The sequence below is a fragment of the Tauraco erythrolophus genome, chromosome 17, assembly GCF_009769465.1.
Source record: "Tauraco erythrolophus isolate bTauEry1 chromosome 17, bTauEry1.pri, whole genome shotgun sequence".
Classification (NCBI taxonomy): domain Eukaryota; kingdom Metazoa; phylum Chordata; class Aves; order Musophagiformes; family Musophagidae; genus Tauraco; species Tauraco erythrolophus.
This window is the reverse complement of record NC_141481.1, coordinates 11,625,194-11,641,678: the sequence shown is the minus strand read 5'-3', so window position 1 is coordinate 11,641,678 and position 16,485 is coordinate 11,625,194. Positions and strand designations below refer to the sequence as shown.

The following is a 16,485-nucleotide window of genomic DNA, read 5'->3' as shown; positions in this document are numbered from 1 at the left end:
ACTGCCATCATTCAAACCACCACAGGCTCCGGTCGCTTCTCTTAATCTAGTCATATTGTTCTTAAAAAAAAAAATTACAGCCAGCTTTTTCCATCAGTACGTTTCAATAAAAACAAAAGTATAAAGGCAGTCAGCAAATGAGAGATGGGTTAGAATCAATAAGGCTCATATTGTAGGTGCAATTTTTTTTTTTTTAATTCACATTTTATCATTGGCCCTTTTGAAATAGTCGTCTCACAAAACGAATGGGTTTTGGCTTGCAAAAACTGCTCTCAGAAGAACACTCTACAACTTTTAAAAGCAGTGTTCCGTAAGAACATACATCTCCACTTCCTGGTCTTCCCTAGGCTCTGGAAATACCTGCTCAGTGTGAGCTGGATGGCAGGGGGCTCTGAGACAAGGCTCACTCCTCTATTCCTACACTTCAAGCCGTGTCCATTTCCCTCCGTGCTTTTTGCAAACAGACAATAAGCACAGACGCACCTTTCCTACAATCATGGTTCCTCGTCGTTCAGCTAACCATCAGAGGTGCCAATTAATTCTCCCCTTGATCAGTTCTCACCCAGAAGATTAATTTCTGACCTTCAGTATAGCAAGAAGCACAGAAACAAAGCAAGTGGACGAGAGTTTTACAGCCTGGAGTAGGTGATGCATTAAGTCAGCCACCAGGACAGGCTTACCGGCCGCAACAGGCTGGACCTGGGAACACAACTTTGCTTTTTAAGAGCTACAGGGCAGCAGAATCCCTGCTTCCTCACTGAAGGGAAGGCATTTTGAGTATTAGTTTTCCCAGTCTTCCTGCTTCCACAGGGAGGGCTGAAACGCTGCAGGTTCTCCAGAGAGAAGTGGCAGAAGGAAAACACTTTAAAGAAACACTGGAGTAAGATGCGTTTATGTAGAGTGCTGCACTGGTGAGGGGTTTGCACATCTATTTGCTTTTAGAGCTACCTTTCAGCAGGGCTCAATGAAACCAGGCGGAGGCCGAAATCTATTTTAAAAAGGTTAAAACATAAAAAAAGTTGTGGACAATTACAAAAATGTTGCTTAGCAGCAGCCAGCCTCTGACCAGTTCTTTCGGTAATGGCATTAAAAAACAACCTGATTAATAGTTCGAGACATAGCACTAGGCAGAAACCTTTTCCCAGTGTTAACGGCTCCCCTGCACTCTTCCTTCTGCTCTTTCACTGTCCACTGAGAAAGGCCAGATGTCCTTTGGTGCACCGGTTGGCATAATGACCTTTTTCACCACACTGGAAGAGAAGAAAGAGGAATCAGTACACAGTTAGAGCTTCTTTCCTCCAGCTGCCTTTAGTAAGGTGACCGGCAACTGGTCTGATTTGGAAGTTTTTCCATATAGGGAAGATCATAGAATCACAGACTGGTTTGGGTTGGAAGGGACCTCAAAGATCATGCAGTTCCAACCCCCCTGCCCTGGGCAGGGACACCCTCCACTACACCAGGTTGCCCAAAGCCTCATCCAAGCTGGCCTTGAACACTTCCAGGGATGGGGCAGCCGCAGCTTCTCTGGGCAACCTGTTCCAGTGCCTCACCACCCTCAGAGTGAAAAATTTCTTCCTTAGATCCAATCTAAATCTCCCCTCCTTCAGTGTAAAGCCATTGCCCCGTGTCCTATCACTACATGCCCTTGTAAAAAGCCCCTCTCCAGCTTTCCTGTAGGCCCCTTTCAGGCACTGGCAGGCTGCAATAAGATCACCCCAGAGCCTTCTCTTCTCCAGGCTCAACAGCCCCAACTCTTTCAGCCTGTCTCCACAGCAGAAGTGCTCCAGCCCTCAGATCATCTTCGTGGCCTCCTCTGGACTCGCTCCAGCAGCTCCATGTCCTTCTTGTGTTGGGGATGCAGCATTTAGCAGGTGATGTGAAACGTGGTGTCACAAGGGACATGATTTATGGGCTATTGCCACTCCTTGAAGCAAAAGCTGCTTCTGTGCTGGGAGCAACCTGACACCATGTTGTTCTAATACACAGGAAGGAGAGAGCTCTCAGCGCACCACCGCGAACAGCAAAGGGCTGTAACACACATGGAGAATTTCAACGTTTGAGGCTTCCAAGACTGCTCCATCTGACGTGCACAACATCAGAGATACACAGGGACTCTCCTGAGCGACTGTCCCAAATCAGACAAAGAAAAGTGCATCTGAACAAGAGATTCGTGACTTTGCACCATGAAGCTATTCGTCAGTATCTGATGCTACAGCGTTCTCCCGGTTTGTAATTTACTTGCAGCTAAAACAATAAGCAGCTCTTCAATGTTTTCAGCGAAATGGATTCAGCTACTTAATATCCCTGTCCCATCGCAATAATTTTTACCCAAACAAGCGCCTAAGGCACAGAAGTTGGCACATACAATGACGTACCTGTCAAAGCTGATGGGACGGGAAGGTTCTCTGCCCTTTTCTAGTGGCTAGAGTCGGGACTTTTGTGGAAAAATAGAGATGGGAACTCAATTGTGTCAAAGTTTTACTGGTGCTCCTCAGTGAGAAACCAAGGTGAACGGCACCTTGCTTGGTTTGACAGCAATGAGGTGCATTTACAGCTGAAATACTGAACAGTCTTTGCATATTCAATCTCTGTCACTCATAAGGACCTTCCATGCTAACAGGGGAGAAGAAAATCTTTCTACAAACATAAGCAAATTAACTCATGAGACAAAACTAATATTAAGACTGATTTTGAAACGTACAGTTGAGCAGACTCCTTTAACTGTCATTGTGGTAGGGTTTCCTAATTAGTAGCAGACAAGCAAAGTCTGTCCTACGGCTGCCTTAATTGTCATAGCAAGTCCACACGCTGGCAAACCAGCAGCCTAGAGGCCTCAGAACTCCATGCTGATTCCGACAGCTGTATCCACGATCCAAAGCGCAACGTCTGTTAAGCAGAGCACACGTTTCATGAACCTGTTTACACTGTGAAAAAGCCTTTTGCAGGACCAATGCCCCACATCACAACGGTCTGTTCCTCTGCCCACGGCAAGCAACTAGCAGCAAATCAGCACGACGTAGTCCAGGTGACGTGCACCCTGTACTTCCTGAATCTAGATTCCTAAATCTGTTTCCCCTTCTCGTCCTTCCCCTCTGAATTACCTTGTAGCAGGTGACCTGCTCCAACGGCCGAGGTCCTCTGTTCCCAGTGTTGTTATTTTGAGACTGCATGACTCCAATGACTTGGGGTGTCCTCTGTTGGGTAGGAGAAGAGTTCTGACTCATTAAGTGCATCAAGGATAAAGACCTTTACGGTTACTATTTTGTTAAGAAGGGAAAAGAGCACCTAATATATCAAATGATCAATTTTCCTCCAAATCTGTGTGTGGGTGCTCTGCCAGCTGGAGCACCAGAGAGAAGAAATCGAGCACTGAGGTTTACAAAGCCCAGCGATCCTGCTTTTCTCTAGAAAGCACATCTAGAGAGTAGTTTTGGGATGCTAAAATACCATTGCCATCACAGAGATGTCACGGAGATTCCAAAAACTGACAGATTGCTGCACAACCACATACGATGTGCTTCTGTGTAACGTGGGAGTGTTCTGTGACTGGATCTCCGCGTAAAGTCGGAGCAGCTGTAGGGCTTTCATCGTTATAATGGCACTCAGGGTTGCTCACTGCTTAATTCTTGTGTAGCACTCCTCCTTCCAGACAGTGCCCCAAGCAACAGAACTGCCACTGCTGGCCTCTAAGCTGGAGGACAGTACTAACGACTGAGGAGGTTAACCAAGGCGAGGGGAGAAACAGAACGAAGCACCACGGTCCCAAGACAAAGACAGTGGCAGCCCTTTGTGATCAGATGGTGGACATTAGAGGGCTGGGAAGAGGAGAGAGAAGGAACAGTGCTTTGTGGTTTATTAGGATTTGTCTCCAAGTTCTTAACTACGAAAGAATATCACACTCTGTTGTAAAATAGGAAAGGTTTTCTCTCATTCAGTGAGTATTTCTCCAAGGCTTTCCAGCAAGCCAAATCCAAGAGCCCTGGTGATGCCCAGTTTTGACTGCTAGACAATATATCCTCTTTCAAAGCACAGTGGGAAATGCTTTTGAGGGTGGGTGTGTAGGGGATGCGGGGAAACTGTGTACCTTTTGTTGTGTTTGTGTCGGTTGAGGCAGTGGTGGTTGCTCTGTGGTTCCCATTGGCAGTTCAAACCGAGGGCTGGTTTAGACGGAAACAAGAAAATCGATTCTCAAATCATATGCCAACGTTTTACCATCAGCTCAGTCAAGTAACTCCAGACAACAAAATAAACATTCAGCCAATTAAATTTGGCTCACAGGAAACAGACCTCCCCCTCCCCACTTCTCTTTGCATTCTGACGCTCAGCAATTACATACACAAAAATGACAATCCGGGATGTGGAATATCCCTCTACCTGTGAAATCTTCTGGAATATAAACCCACGTGATCTCACCGCACTGATGGCATCAGATCACCACTCCAGAGTCTATCCTCAAATCGGTACAGCAAACTAAACACTGGCCAAACGTCCAAAGCCATTGGGAAGCACTGGAGCACCCTCGTTTGACACATACTGGCTAACAAGGGGGACACGAGGTTACAGGACACGCCCGGAAGCATACTCACTGCATGAATTTACAGGCAGGTCCCTCTGGACAGAATCCTACTAGGTAATTCACACAAATGACTCTCCGAGTGTGCCGATGTCTGCAGAGGGGACCTGCAACACAAAGCTCAGTCGTTCATGTTCCACATACACGTACCCCAGCACTCAGCAGTAGCAACTACACACAGAGACCGCGCAAAGAAAGAACAGCAACACCCTATCCCTGACTTACAGCCACAGAAGCTGCAACTGTGCGACATACATACCATGTTTACAGAAGCCTCGGTCATACCAGGGACAGTCTTTGATCTTAGACTCCGGGTCAATGTGCAAGAAGGGACATTCTTTGTTACTGCATTCCCCTGTACCAAAGGCAAGCACACTTTTTAGTCAATCGTGCAGCTTCGAGACCAAATGACTCTCAAAACATTACCTGGATCATGTAGCTCCCACAAAGCTGTTACCAGCATTTATAAGTTCAGGCACAACAGTCTTACTGCCTGCCTTAACCTAGATGAAGAACACCAAGGACTCACTCCCGGTGAGTAAAGTTCTACCAGACTGGATTATTTATGTGTGCTTTTAAAAACAATGCGGAAACTAAATTTGAAAGAGCAGTCATGATAACAAAAACCAAACATTTAGTGCACCAGAAGTGTAGAGAAACTACAAATTGCGCACTAACCTCAATCCAAGGAAACCTACAAGACTGTAAGTTTCTGACAGCAAGTTGCCTCATTATGTCCAGATCTCCAGAGCTGGAAAGCAAGTGCATAAAAGTTTTGCACCCCCATGCCCTCTGCTGCTCATCAACTCCCCAAAATAAGAGTCATGCAAAGACCAACTGCTCAGCCTACTCATCTCATACCCAAACCAGAACACAAGGCATAAAACCCAGTAAACACTTGAATTTCCCCCCTCTTCCCCCAAGGGACAAGCTCTTGAGAGAGAAGACATCCGCCAGATGTCACGAATTTAGGGGATAATAAGATGAAGGACTAAGCAGATCTGAAAAATCACAATCTAACGATATCATCAGACACAGAAGAACTGTCATGTTCTGAAGACAGGTAAGAGGGATGCACCAGGATCCTCTTCAGCAGGCTCCCACGCTAGCGAGGAATGCTAAGTAGGAGCTACAACGCCCCTTACCAAATTTGGAGTAGAAGTAACACTCGGGCATCTTGGTCATGTCGTACTCGTGCAGAAACTCGCACTGGTCTCCCTTTTTGCACAGTCCTCGCAGCCAGTGTTTGCAAACCACTGTCTTTTCCCCACTGATGTGTCGGAACGGGCACATGCCTCCTGCAGAAGGGTGGGGCAAGGAGAAGGGAAAAACACCCAAACAATTAAAATCCACGGCACGAGAAGGCACGGGGCAACAGCAACACTTCACTCCCCTCTGCAAGAAAGGTTTCAGAACACATCTCTCTCTCTTACGAATTTAGCCTCCAGTGGCAATGGCCACCTGGGGCAAGTCTTACATTACCCTCGAACAAACTCAGCAATGCCATCTCCAGCTCTTAATTCTGGCAACCACAAACCACAGCAACTAACACAGTCACATCCACAGCAAGGTCTGCTTGTGATGAGTTCAAGCTTTCCTTTACCAGTAGCTTTGCTTATTCACCTCCCAACTTGTTAAAAAAATACCATTATTTCACAATTGCTGCGGTTATTCCAACGTCCTTCATTTTCATCAACTCGACTATCCCATCATCTCAACGAAAACCACGTGCACTGTGCTAGAAAATCTAGTTTCCCCCCTATGCCCCCACGAATAAAATTGTATTGGAAACATGACTTGCCTTTTCCACAGGCCGCTTTTAAAAAAAATTCACAGACAGCTGCGCCTGATTCTGTAAAGAGAACAAAGAAACATAATTAATTTTAACAAAGCTTTGTGGCAACTTTTAAAATATTTCCTTCCCCAGAAAGACAACCTGGTCCTCAACATCAAAAGAAAAGCAGCGTTTTGGTTTGGGGAATTTACTTTCCTGCTTAAGTTCCTTGTTCAAGTCTGGCCCTCGCAAACACCTGTATTCTTCTTGGGGGACACCGAGGGGAATTTGCAGAGGTTCGGTGGTGCTTATTTTGCTTTTCGGGCATTTAGGTTTTATTGACTGGGTTTTCCTCTGCTACTAAGCCAACCACGTCAGTGAACCTTGTATTTACAGTCCTGGCAACAAGAGTCTTGTATTTTTTTATCAGAACAGCCTGAAACAACCATTGGTGTGTTATCCCTCGCTGATCCTGACAATCAGGAACCACAACATGTGAGGAAGTTAAAACACAACTTTAGTAGCCCAGCCAGAAAATTTCAGTGAACTACAAGTCTCCTGAGATTATTAGACTGAAGGAAAAGGTTGAGAGACCAGGCCACAGATACATTTAAAGATGAAGTCTCCCTGCCATCAAAATACCTCATCTATCAAAAGGGAACAGAAAAAAACCAACAAAGTACTACGCAGGAAAGTGATGTTTATTCACGATAACGTCCAAACTTTCGTTTTCCAGCCTGGCTGGGTACTGACCACAGCTTTCATCACACACAGAAGAAAAGCAGGGGGGTTGGAACTGGATGATCTTTGAGGTCCCGTCCAACCCAAACCCTCTTATGAAACAGAAGTCCCACAAGGAAAGCAGAAGTTGCGTGGCTCTAAAGATAAGACCCGAGCGAGGCGCTCGGACCCTCGGAAACCTCCCTCCGTCCCTCCCTGCCCCCTCCCCAGCCCAACCCGGGCCCCTCCCGGGCGGGAGCCCTGGCACGGCCCCGGCCCCGGCGCGGTTCCGGGGACAGGGGGCACGGGCCCGAGCACCCCGGGGAGGGGGAGCCGCCCAGCGCCCGGGGCCCGCACGCACTGTCCATGCCGGGGAAGGGCAGCGGCTGCGCCCCCAGCTGCTGCTCCACGGCCACCTCCAGGTCGAACTTGATGTGGTCCACGCTGGCGATGAGCTCCTGCATGGTGGCAGCCGGGGGGCGGCGGCAGCGGGACGGCAGGGGCGCTATGGTGGCGGCAGGGGGGGGCCGCGGGCGGCCGGGCCCGGGCTGGCCCGGCCCGGCCCCCTCCGCTCCGCGCCGGCAGTGCCTGAGGAGCGCGGAGGCGGCGGCGGCAGCACCTCGCTGCCCCGCGCCGCCCGCCCGCGGAATGCCGGGAGTCGCCTCCGACCCCGCCGCCCGACAGGCAGCGCGCGCGCGCCGCCGCCAATCAGAGCGCGCCGCTCGGCGCCGCCGCCAATCAGAGCTCGCCGCTCGGCTCCACCGCCGCCACCGCCCTTTCCGCCCGCGCAGGCGCCGTGGCGGAGGCGAGCGGAGCGGCGTCGCAGCGGGCTCGGGGCCGGTCCGCGCTCCGCCGCCGGGGACGCGGCCTCCCGGTGGCCGCGGGCACGCCATGAGGTCTGTGCGGCTCCTCGTCCCCCTGGGGCCGCTCGCCCCGCGGGGCTGGTGGGCCTCCTCCGCTGTCCCGCGGGAGCGGCGGGCAGCCCCCGAACGGCCCGGCGAGGCTCCGCGCCTGCTGCCGCCTCCCGGCCGGAGGCTGTTCGGCTCGTCACAGGCGTCCTGCAAACTGCCCGGTGGCGACCTGAGAGCGATCGATGGTGGCAGCTGCGCTGAAGCTGTTGGCAAGGAGGAGGAGGAGGAGGAGGATGAAGGCGTGGAGTTCGGGACGCTGTCTAATAAATTTTCTTCTCGAAAATATTACCGCAAAAGCACATCACGCTTGCAGAACTTAAAGCTCCAAGAAGGGGGCGAGGAAGAACCGGAAAGAAGACCTCGGCGCCGTCGCAAGAACACCCCGTACTGGTACTTCCTAAAATGCAAGGCCCTCCTCAGGGATGACAAGGTGCGTTCCCGGCTCTCGGCTCCGTTGGTTCGGGATAGCGTTGGTGAAAGGTCAGCTCTGTCCCATCCGCGTTGTCCTGGCACTCAGCACCTTTACAGACAGAAGGAGAGTGCGCATTTGTGAGGAATCCCGTGTTCCGTCCTTTCGCCCACAGCCTGCCCGCTGCCACGTTTATTAGCAGCCGTTGTGATTGATGCTGGTGCTGCTCCATCATGGATTTTCCCTTTCCGTGCAGCTGGCGGAGGCGCTGGAGCTGTTCGAGGTGCAGATGCTGAAGGAAGAGCGCGTGCAGCCGGAAGAAAGCAATTACACCGTTCTCATCGGCGGCTGCGGCCGGGTCGGCTACGTGAAAAAGGCGTTCAGGCTCTACAACGACGTAGGTTCACGTTCTCTCTTCTCAAACCTTCACCAGGTTCTCCAAGCTAAAACTCTTCGAAGCGTTTGGCCACGTCACTTTGTCTCCAAAACACCTTTGAGTGGGTGTTTGCATCTTTTTAGCTCGATACTCTTAAAACTAAATTATGAAAACTAAATTACTGCGTTCAGCTCTGGAGTCCCCAACACAAGAAGGACACGGAGCTGCTGGAGCGGGTCCAGAGGAGGCCACGAAGATGATCCGAGGGCTGGAGCACCTCTGCTCTGGACACAGGCTGAGAGAGTTGGGGCTGTTCAACCTGGAGAAGAGAAGGCTCCGGGGAGACCTTCCAACAGCCTTCCAGTGCCTAAAGGGGCTACAAGAAAGCTGGAGAGGGACTTTGGACAAGTGCGTGTAGTGACAGTACAAGGGGTGATGGCTTTAAACTGAAAGAGGGCAGATTTAGGTTAGATATAAGGAAGAAATTTTTCACTCTGAGGCTGGTGAGGCACTGGAACAGGTTGCCCAGAGAAGCTGTGGATGCCCCATCCCTGGAAGTGTTCAAGGCCAGCTTGGATGGGGCTTTGGGCAACCTGGTGTAGGGGAGAGTGTCCCTGCCCATGGCAGGGGGGTTGGAACTAGATGATCTTTGAGGTCCCTTCCAACCCAAACCATTCTGTGATTCTATGAAATTCTAGAATTCCTTTCCTAAAAAGCCAGTTCTAATTCTTCTTCTCTTCCCTTAGATGAAAAAACGAGGCTTAGCTCCCACCGAGGCCACGTACACAGCCCTGTTCAACGCCTGTGCTGAGTCGCCGTGGAAGGACTCGGGGCTGCAGAGCGCGCTCAAACTACGGCAGCAGCTCAAGAGCAAGAACGAGGAGCTGAACTTGATCACGTACCACGCACTGCTGAAGGTCTGCGCCCTCTGCTCAGACCTCAGGATGTGCTTTGAGGTGGTGAAGGTAAATACCTGACTTTGCCCTTAAGCGTGGTGTGCTTCGGCTAACGCTCCTGGAGGTTGCCCTGTGGCACAGACTTTTTTATTTCATTTCCAGCAGAGGTGGTTACGGATCACGTGTTGGTATTTCACTGGTCCTTGGTCTCAGAGAATGAAATGGTCTCGTTACACACCAAACATTAAGTGTATAAAAGGAGGCAGCTGCAGAGTTTGGCTTTGGAACTCTGGTCAGGTGGATTAAAGACTGAACAAAGAGAGTTTTTGTGGGGCTCGCAGCTCCTGTGTCTGGCTGGCTTTGTCTTGAAGACCCACATCTTGATACCCAGTTCCTGTGAGAGCTTTCAGCAGGGCCAGTCTGGGGGTTGCTAAAAGGATTGCTGTTCCTGCCTCCCAGTTCCCTGAAGCTCCTGTAAGGGAGAAGCTGGGATCTACGCAGGTTCTTTTTTCAGCCCTGGAGCTGTTCTGCTCACAGCACTGGGAGGTCACCCAGCTCTGTGTTGCTGCTGTGTCTGCAGAAGACAACGGTGGTATTTGAGCTTCGCAGCCAGCTGGGACAGACTGTTTGGGGAACTGGGAAATTTAATGCTCTCTCTGCTCTTTTAGGAAATTGTGAACAAGGGCCATATTCTCACAGCCGAGACCTTCAGCTTCCTCCTCATGAGCTGCATAAAGGACAGTGAAAATGGCTTCCGATATGCCTTACAGGTTTGTCTTCATGTTCTGAGTCGGGAGGAGAAGGCACTTCTGTGCTGTAACTCGCTGTGCAAATGCATGGAAGGCAGCACTGATGGAACAGGAGTAGCTCAGCACTCCTGGGAGAAGTTCTGTAAACTTCACTTCCATCAGGATGTCTCGTACTCCGGCAAAGCGCCCTGGATGATCTCACAGGACTGTGCTAGCTCCGAGTGGCTGCTCACTGTCCAGTGGCGTCTCACCTCATCATATCATAAACTTGTTCCTTTTGCCCCATCCCTGGAAGTGTCCAAGGCCAGGTTGGATGAGGCTTTGAGCAGCCTGGTGTAGTGGAAGGTGTCCCTGCCCATGGCAGGGGGGTTGGAACTGGATGATCTTTGAGGTTCCTTCCAACCCAAACCGTTCTGTGATTGTGCAAATAAATACTGTCACAGAGGGCCTGGCAGATCTGCTCCTGTTGTTTAATGTCACCTATACCTGGTGTTCGTCTTCCCTCCTGCAGGTTTGGACACAAATGGCTGAACTCGGAATAAAGGCCGACAGCCACTCTTACAATTTGATGCTGCGTGCTGCGAGAGACTGTGGGATAGGCGATCCGGTCGTGGCTTCGGGACTCCTGCTTGGACCCGCCCGGGAGAACTCATCTCAGCTAAGGCTTGCACCCGGCAGGCAGAAGGAAAAGGGGAAAAGTCAGAGGAAGAAGGGATCAGAGAGTGTAGCTGCTGTGCAGCTGGACGTGGAAGCTCTGGAAAAGCAGTTGTTTCAGGAGAGTTGGGTACAGCCTGGAGAACTGATCCAGCAACAAAACGGCCGTGTGAATCAGGCTGAAACAGAAGCAGCTGGTCCCAGCAGCACCAGCGTGGCTCACAGCGGGACTGGAGCGTTGGTGAGGAGAGGCCAGAACGAGTTGGAGCAGGAACAGAAGCAGCATTCCCTGCCCAACCTGCTGGATTCCAGGATGTCTGACGCAGCCGTAGTTTCCCTGGGGACAGTGGCCACACGGTCAGATAGACTGGCTCTGATGGGGGACGTGGAGGGCTTCTTGAACAAAATGAAAGAGGATGGCGCAGAACCCAACATTAAAACGTTCACATTACTGGCTGAACTGGTGGAACCCCACAGCCCCTCAGAGTCCTCTTTGCTGGCACTCCTAGATGAGCATAAAGTGAAAGTAGATGTGACTTTCTTTAACACTTTAATAAGGAAGAAAAGCAAACAGGGAGACCTGGAAGGAGCAAAGGTGAGAAAAAACCAGCCCTGTCTCCATCACCTTGTCTCAGGCCTCCTGTGCTTTGCTGTGAGACCTGTTTCTCCATCTACAATAGAAACTGGGGAATCTCGCATTGCTTTCCACAAACCAGTGCTTGGGTTAATTTCTGAGTAGTTATAGATTCTGTTCTAGCACCTTCAGCTCTCTGTCTGGAAAGCTGCAGTGAGACTTTTTGGAAACTGATGTCAACACTTGTGTCTTGTATTTTAAGAGGGCAGATTTAGATTGGATATAAGGAAGAAATTTTTCACTCTGAGGGTGGTGAGGCACTGGTACAGGTTGCCCAGAGAAGCTGTAGATGCCCCATCCCTGGAAGTGTTCAAGGCCAGGTTGGATGGGGCTTTGGGCAACCTGGTGTAGTGGAAGATGTCCCTGCCCATGGCAGGGGGGTTGAACTGGATGATCTTTGAGGTCCCTTCCAACCCAAACCATTCCATGATCCTATATCTTGCAGAGTGTGCTGCCAGCTCTAGTGAAGAGGGGACTGTCACCCAACCTCCAGACGTTTTGCAACTTGGCCATCGCTTGCCGCCAGGAGAAGGATGGGCTGCAGCTGCTCTCAGATTTGAAGGTAACAAACTGCTGCATGGGGCTCGAGCTGCAGGAGGAGGCAGAGTGAAGCCTTAATGCTTCTGAACAGACCTGCTGAGGGTTCTGTGTTGAGTGGTGGTGGTATCGGTCCGAAAACGTGCAGCTCTAGAGTACCTCCTGGCTCCAGTGGTCTGTCCTAGACCTGTGCTGGGATTGGAGAGGGCTTACGGGAAGGGGTGTGCTGGCACCACAGAAACTGCTGGTTCTGGATCGAGAGCCTTGCTCCTCGTCTAAGACATACTTGTGTGCATTCTCCTTCTAGAAACCCTGTGCCAGTCACAGGAGCTTAACTCAGTGTCTGTTGTTTCCAGAGGTCTGGAGTAACTCCCAACAAGTACATCTACAGCACCCTCATTGCTGGTGCTGTGAGGCAGCTGGATTACAGGTACCTCACGGAGATCCTGCGAGACATGAGGAATAACCAGGTGCCTCCCAATGAAGTGATCATACGCCAGCTGGAGTTCGCAGCACGGTACCCTCCGAAATTCGACAGGGTAAGGAGCTGTGAGTGGTCACGGTGCGAAGGCATCACAGGGGACACCAACAAGGGAGGAGAAACAGAGATGTCTGCCTAAGTCTTTTTCCTTTGGGGTTGTCTGGTGGGGCTGTCTGTTTCTTCAGTAGCAGCTTGTAGCTATTGCATGCTGCTGCTGAAGTGAGCTCCCTTCTAATAGGAACTCATTTTGTTGGATTTGTGTTTGCAGTACAAGTCAAAGAACCCGTATCTGGAGAAAATTGATGGTTTCCGTGGCTACTACTATCGGTGGTTAAAAGTAATGGCAGGAGAGGAGACTCCCCACCCCTGGGAAAAGTACAGAACAGCAAAACCTGCAGCAGAGGCCAGTAAGGACGAGGCTGTGCAGGAGCAGCCAGGGCAGAAGGAGCAGTCAGGGCAAAAGGAGCAGTGAGCAGGATGCTGAAGTCTTGAATCCTTTGTGCTGGAAGAAGGTGGAACTTGCTCCTTTGAACTGTCCTGTAGTAAAGCTGCTTCCTATTTCCGTGAATCCAGTAACTACTAAATAAAATACTTGTCCTGTGTTTTAAGGAGAAGCAAATACGTGTTCCGTGAATTTCCTTGAGCTGCAAAGGATTAGAGAGGCTGCAGTTCAACAAACCCTGTGCTGAACAAGGGAGAAGCACTTAATGTGTGACCAGTAAGTCTCTCTAGACTGCTGACATTCTTACTGTATCTGCGCACTAATTCCAGGTTACAAACCTTAGCAGGAAGTCCCAGTGGAATTTAGCTTCCTTCTACACAAGATTGGGGAGAACTCTAATCAGACTGGAGTTTTGAGACCTGTGTGACTTCCTTTCCACACAGCCTTTCAAATTCAGTTAGTTGAGAAAGAAGGGTAAGAGCTGGTTAAAAACCAACCCACACTTAGAACACCTCTCAGTGTGTAGAACAACCTTAAAACAAAACAAAAAACCAAACAAAACACATCCAACAGGAGAAGAGGAGCACAGGAATATTTTGCCAGAAGATCGAACCACGCTTTCAGGAGGGCAGACTTTATTTTAAAATAAAGGGCTACACAAAAAGCTACTCAAAACAACCACCATTGTATATAAGCTCCAGATGAACGCGTTGCTGGTTTAATTGGATATTTCTGTATAGCAATTGCACAGGAGGTGGCTATCATTGCACTAGTAGTCCGTGGTGTAGAAAGGGATCCCTCAGAGCTCAAAAAGTAGTCTTATGGCTAATGGCTTCAGCCAGAACAGCCTCTGCATCCGCAGTGAGTGCACTCAATGATTCTCCCCTGGAAAAGAAACACGAGGAGGGCGTTTCAGCCAAGGGGCGTGAGCAGACAGAGCAGCAGGCACGAGCCTCAAGGCAGAGAACAGCTCTGTGTGGGAAGGGTTTCTAGTTTTCTGTTGTTTCCACACTTTAACAACTCCAAACAACTGCATGCCAAAGCTGACAGTAACTGTAGAACCAGCTGGAATCCAACTCTACCAGCAAAGATAGAAACTGCTAAAACTAGAGGAAATTACCAAGAATTACGACCTCCTCTGCTGTCTCTGACCTGGGGCGAGTTAGACCGGGTACTGCGAGGGTCCAGACAAGGGGAGGAAGAATCTGGAAACCCTTACCACTTCCAGCTTGCTTTTGGGGACTCTGCAGATGCAGTTGGTTCCAAAGTTGGTGTCCCGTGTCTGGATACACCGCAGGCAGCAGAGGTTCTCGTAGCCCTGTTTCTTCCACTTTGCAATCAGGTTTTTGTCAGCGTACCCTTCCTTGATGCAGTACTCGTAGAGCTCTGCAGAGGAGCAGACGCCATCACAAATGTCTCTCAGGAAGTATAAGACAACTCACTATCAGGAATTACTAGCTGTAGTAACTAGCAGTTAAAGCCAGGCAGCTGCCAGCCTTCCCTCCCTTCCCCCCAGTGCCCCAGTTGAGGCGCACCCGCAGGCAGACATCTTACTCCACTCTCTTTTTCCCCTGCCCAGTGTAAAGCGTTTGTGTCCCTCACCTCTGCTGATGGCTTTTCTTTTATAGAAGAGATCAAAGATGTAACGTGTTTTCTGGTGATGAATTCTGAAGATGGGCCAAAGGGATTCCACTTTCCTCTTCCCTTCGTGAGGCTCGGTCTCCGCTGGGGGGGAAAACAAATACCAGGTTTCAGCTGACCATTCCAGATGGCCCACTTATTTCCTTAGTCACTTTGCAATAAACTGTTCCAGGAACATTCATAACTTTAATACATTATGGAAAAAAGACTCAGCTTAATGGGAGAAGATTCCAACGAAAGGGACCTGACCTGGAACAGCTCCTTTAGGAAATAAAACCAGAATGACAGTGGGGATGACTTGACCCACACTGGGATGGCAGGTGACTTCACAGCTGCCCTGGCTTGTCAGACCAGAGCAACGGCACGGACGAGAACTACCAGTCCCCACACAGTACTACCCCAGGTACACCAGCAAGCATCAGCTGGGGCTCAGCCACAGCATGCCCTAAAACAACTGCACACCAAACATCTGTGCTCTGTAACCAGTGCACACCCAGACAAAAACAACCAGCATTGGCCGAGTCCCTATCTGAAGCATCACTATGAGGCAGAGATACAAAAAAGGTCAGTCCCTATTCATGGGGAAGCGGTGCTTCACAAAGCAGTTCAGGATTAGCTTGTTTCAGGGTCGCACACCTGAGAACACCCAGCTCTGCCACTCACCTTACAAAATCATGGAATGGTTTGGGTTGGAAGGGACCTCAAAGATCATCTAGTTCCAACTCCCCTGCCATGGGCAGGGACACCTTCCACTACACCAGGTTGCTCAAAGCCTCATCCAACCTGGCCCTGAACACTTCCAGGGATGGGGCATCCACAGCTTCTCTGGGCAACCTGTTCCAGTGCCTCACCACCCTCAGAGTGAAAAATTTCTTCCTTAGATCTAATCTAAATCTCCCCTCTTTCAGTTTAAAGCCATTGCCCCTTGTCCTATCACTACCTTCTCTCATTTTCTGGTCCAGCTCATCCAGCGTTGGCTCAATCAGCTCCCAGCCATCTGGGGGAGGCTTCCTGCTCCTCTTCACTTTGGGCATTGCCTCAGAAACGAGGAAGGCAAAAGGTGAGGGAACGAGGGGTGCCCTGCACTCAAACGCGCAGGTGCTTCAAAGCCCTTAGAACCACTAGAAAGAAAGAAAGGAAAACAGCTGTTAGCTTCATTTCTCCTACGGTTTCTGTGTCGCTTTGCCGTGCTGCACTTCGATGACAAAAATAAGCTTTACAGAGCTGGTGAAAGAGGTAAAATCTCACCCAGCGCGGCCCCGGGCACACCAAAGACCCTGCGCTAAACGCCGCACCCACCTCACCACAACAAACCGTTTTTTTCTCCTCAGCGAAGCGAGACGGCACCGCCCCTCCCCCACTCCGGGCCTCCTTGAAGCACCGACCGCCGTCAGCGCTCACTGAACGCCCGGCCCGGCCCCGCCAGCCCCAGCGCGCCCCCCGGGACTCGACGGGGCTATGGCCGCACCGGCGGCGCGGGGAAGGCCCGGCCCGCGCTCCCGCTCACCCGCCGAGGGGCGCAGCCGCCGCTCCCGCTCCGCCGCCGCCGCCGCCGCCACCCGCGGGGCCTCCCGCATTCGGGGTGCCCGCCGCGCTGCCTGAAGGAAACCCTCCCCGCCCTGCGCGCCTCAGCCGGGGCAGGGCGGACAGCGCAGCCCGCCGGCAGGAGAAGTGGCCTCTCCCTCCGC

At 50.9% G+C, this 16,485-nt stretch overlaps 3 protein-coding genes across 5 annotated transcripts; 1 reads left to right on the top strand and 2 right to left on the bottom strand.

Annotated features, from left to right (window-relative positions):
- Nucleotides 1-1,141: 1,141 nt before the first annotated feature.
- Nucleotides 1,142-7,556, bottom strand: CPSF4 (cleavage and polyadenylation specific factor 4). Of its 2 annotated transcripts, none has more exons than XM_086622065.1 (8): nucleotides 7,429-7,556; nucleotides 6,375-6,425; nucleotides 5,719-5,871; nucleotides 4,833-4,928; nucleotides 4,587-4,680; nucleotides 4,085-4,157; nucleotides 3,102-3,215; nucleotides 1,142-1,250 (listed from the first exon to the last, which is right to left on the bottom strand). In XM_086622065.1, the coding sequence occupies exons 1-8, from the start codon at nucleotides 7,529-7,531 to the stop codon at nucleotides 1,182-1,184; spliced, it is 753 nt and encodes a 250-aa protein (XP_086478191.1). In that variant the 5' UTR covers nucleotides 7,532-7,556; the 3' UTR covers nucleotides 1,142-1,181. The 2 variants fall into 2 exon arrangements, with proteins under 2 accessions (XP_086478191.1, XP_086478192.1); XM_086622066.1 differs by having other exon boundaries at nucleotides 3,102-3,194.
- Nucleotides 7,557-7,958: 402 nt separating this feature from the next.
- PTCD1 (pentatricopeptide repeat domain 1) lies at nucleotides 7,959-13,730 on the top strand. The gene is made up of 8 exons (XM_009989454.2): nucleotides 7,959-8,408; nucleotides 8,644-8,784; nucleotides 9,510-9,728; nucleotides 10,328-10,429; nucleotides 10,920-11,657; nucleotides 12,142-12,258; nucleotides 12,590-12,772; nucleotides 12,983-13,730. The coding sequence occupies exons 1-8, from the start codon at nucleotides 7,959-7,961 to the stop codon at nucleotides 13,184-13,186; spliced, it is 2,154 nt and encodes a 717-aa protein (XP_009987756.2). The 3' UTR covers nucleotides 13,187-13,730.
- Nucleotides 13,731-13,774: 44 nt separating this feature from the next.
- BUD31 (BUD31 spliceosome associated protein) lies at nucleotides 13,775-16,345 on the bottom strand. 2 transcript variants are annotated; one of them, XM_086622137.1, is made up of 5 exons: nucleotides 16,305-16,345; nucleotides 15,738-15,918; nucleotides 14,759-14,881; nucleotides 14,376-14,542; nucleotides 13,775-14,041 (listed from the first exon to the last, which is right to left on the bottom strand). In XM_086622137.1, exons 2-5 carry the CDS (start codon nucleotides 15,829-15,831, stop codon nucleotides 13,991-13,993), a joined length of 435 nt encoding a protein of 144 aa, XP_086478263.1. In that variant the 5' UTR covers nucleotides 15,832-15,918; nucleotides 16,305-16,345; the 3' UTR covers nucleotides 13,775-13,990. The 2 variants fall into 2 exon arrangements, with proteins under 2 accessions (XP_086478263.1, XP_086478264.1); XM_086622138.1 differs by lacking the exon at nucleotides 16,305-16,345 and adding an exon at nucleotides 16,097-16,116.
- Nucleotides 16,346-16,485: the final 140 nt, after the last annotated feature.

Coding starts and splice junctions, on each gene's coding strand:
- CPSF4 (XM_086622065.1), bottom strand. CDS start 7,531: ATGCAGGAGCTCATCGCCAGCGTGGACCACATCAAGTTCGACCTGGAG. Junction 6,426..7,428: donor GCCCTTCCCCGGCATGGACA/GTGCGTGCGGGC, acceptor TTCTCTTTACAG/AATCAGGCGCAGCTGTCTGT. Junction 4,158..4,586: donor CCTGCCTGTAAATTCATGCA/GTGAGTATGCTT, acceptor CGTCTAAACCAG/CCCTCGGTTTGAACTGCCAA.
- PTCD1 (XM_009989454.2), top strand. CDS start 7,959: ATGAGGTCTGTGCGGCTCCTCGTCCCCCTGGGGCCGCTCGCCCCGCGG. Junction 8,409..8,643: donor CCCTCCTCAGGGATGACAAG/GTGCGTTCCCGG, acceptor CTTTCCGTGCAG/CTGGCGGAGGCGCTGGAGCT. Junction 11,658..12,141: donor GAGACCTGGAAGGAGCAAAG/GTGAGAAAAAAC, acceptor TATATCTTGCAG/AGTGTGCTGCCAGCTCTAGT.
- BUD31 (XM_086622137.1), bottom strand. CDS start 15,831: ATGCCCAAAGTGAAGAGGAGCAGGAAGCCTCCCCCAGATGGCTGGGAG. Junction 14,543..14,758: donor AAGAAAAGCCATCAGCAGAG/GTGAGGGACACA, acceptor GCTCCTCTGCAG/AGCTCTACGAGTACTGCATC. Junction 14,042..14,375: donor CCAAAAGCAAGCTGGAAGTG/GTAAGGGTTTCC, acceptor TTTCTTTTCCAG/GGGAGAATCATTGAGTGCAC.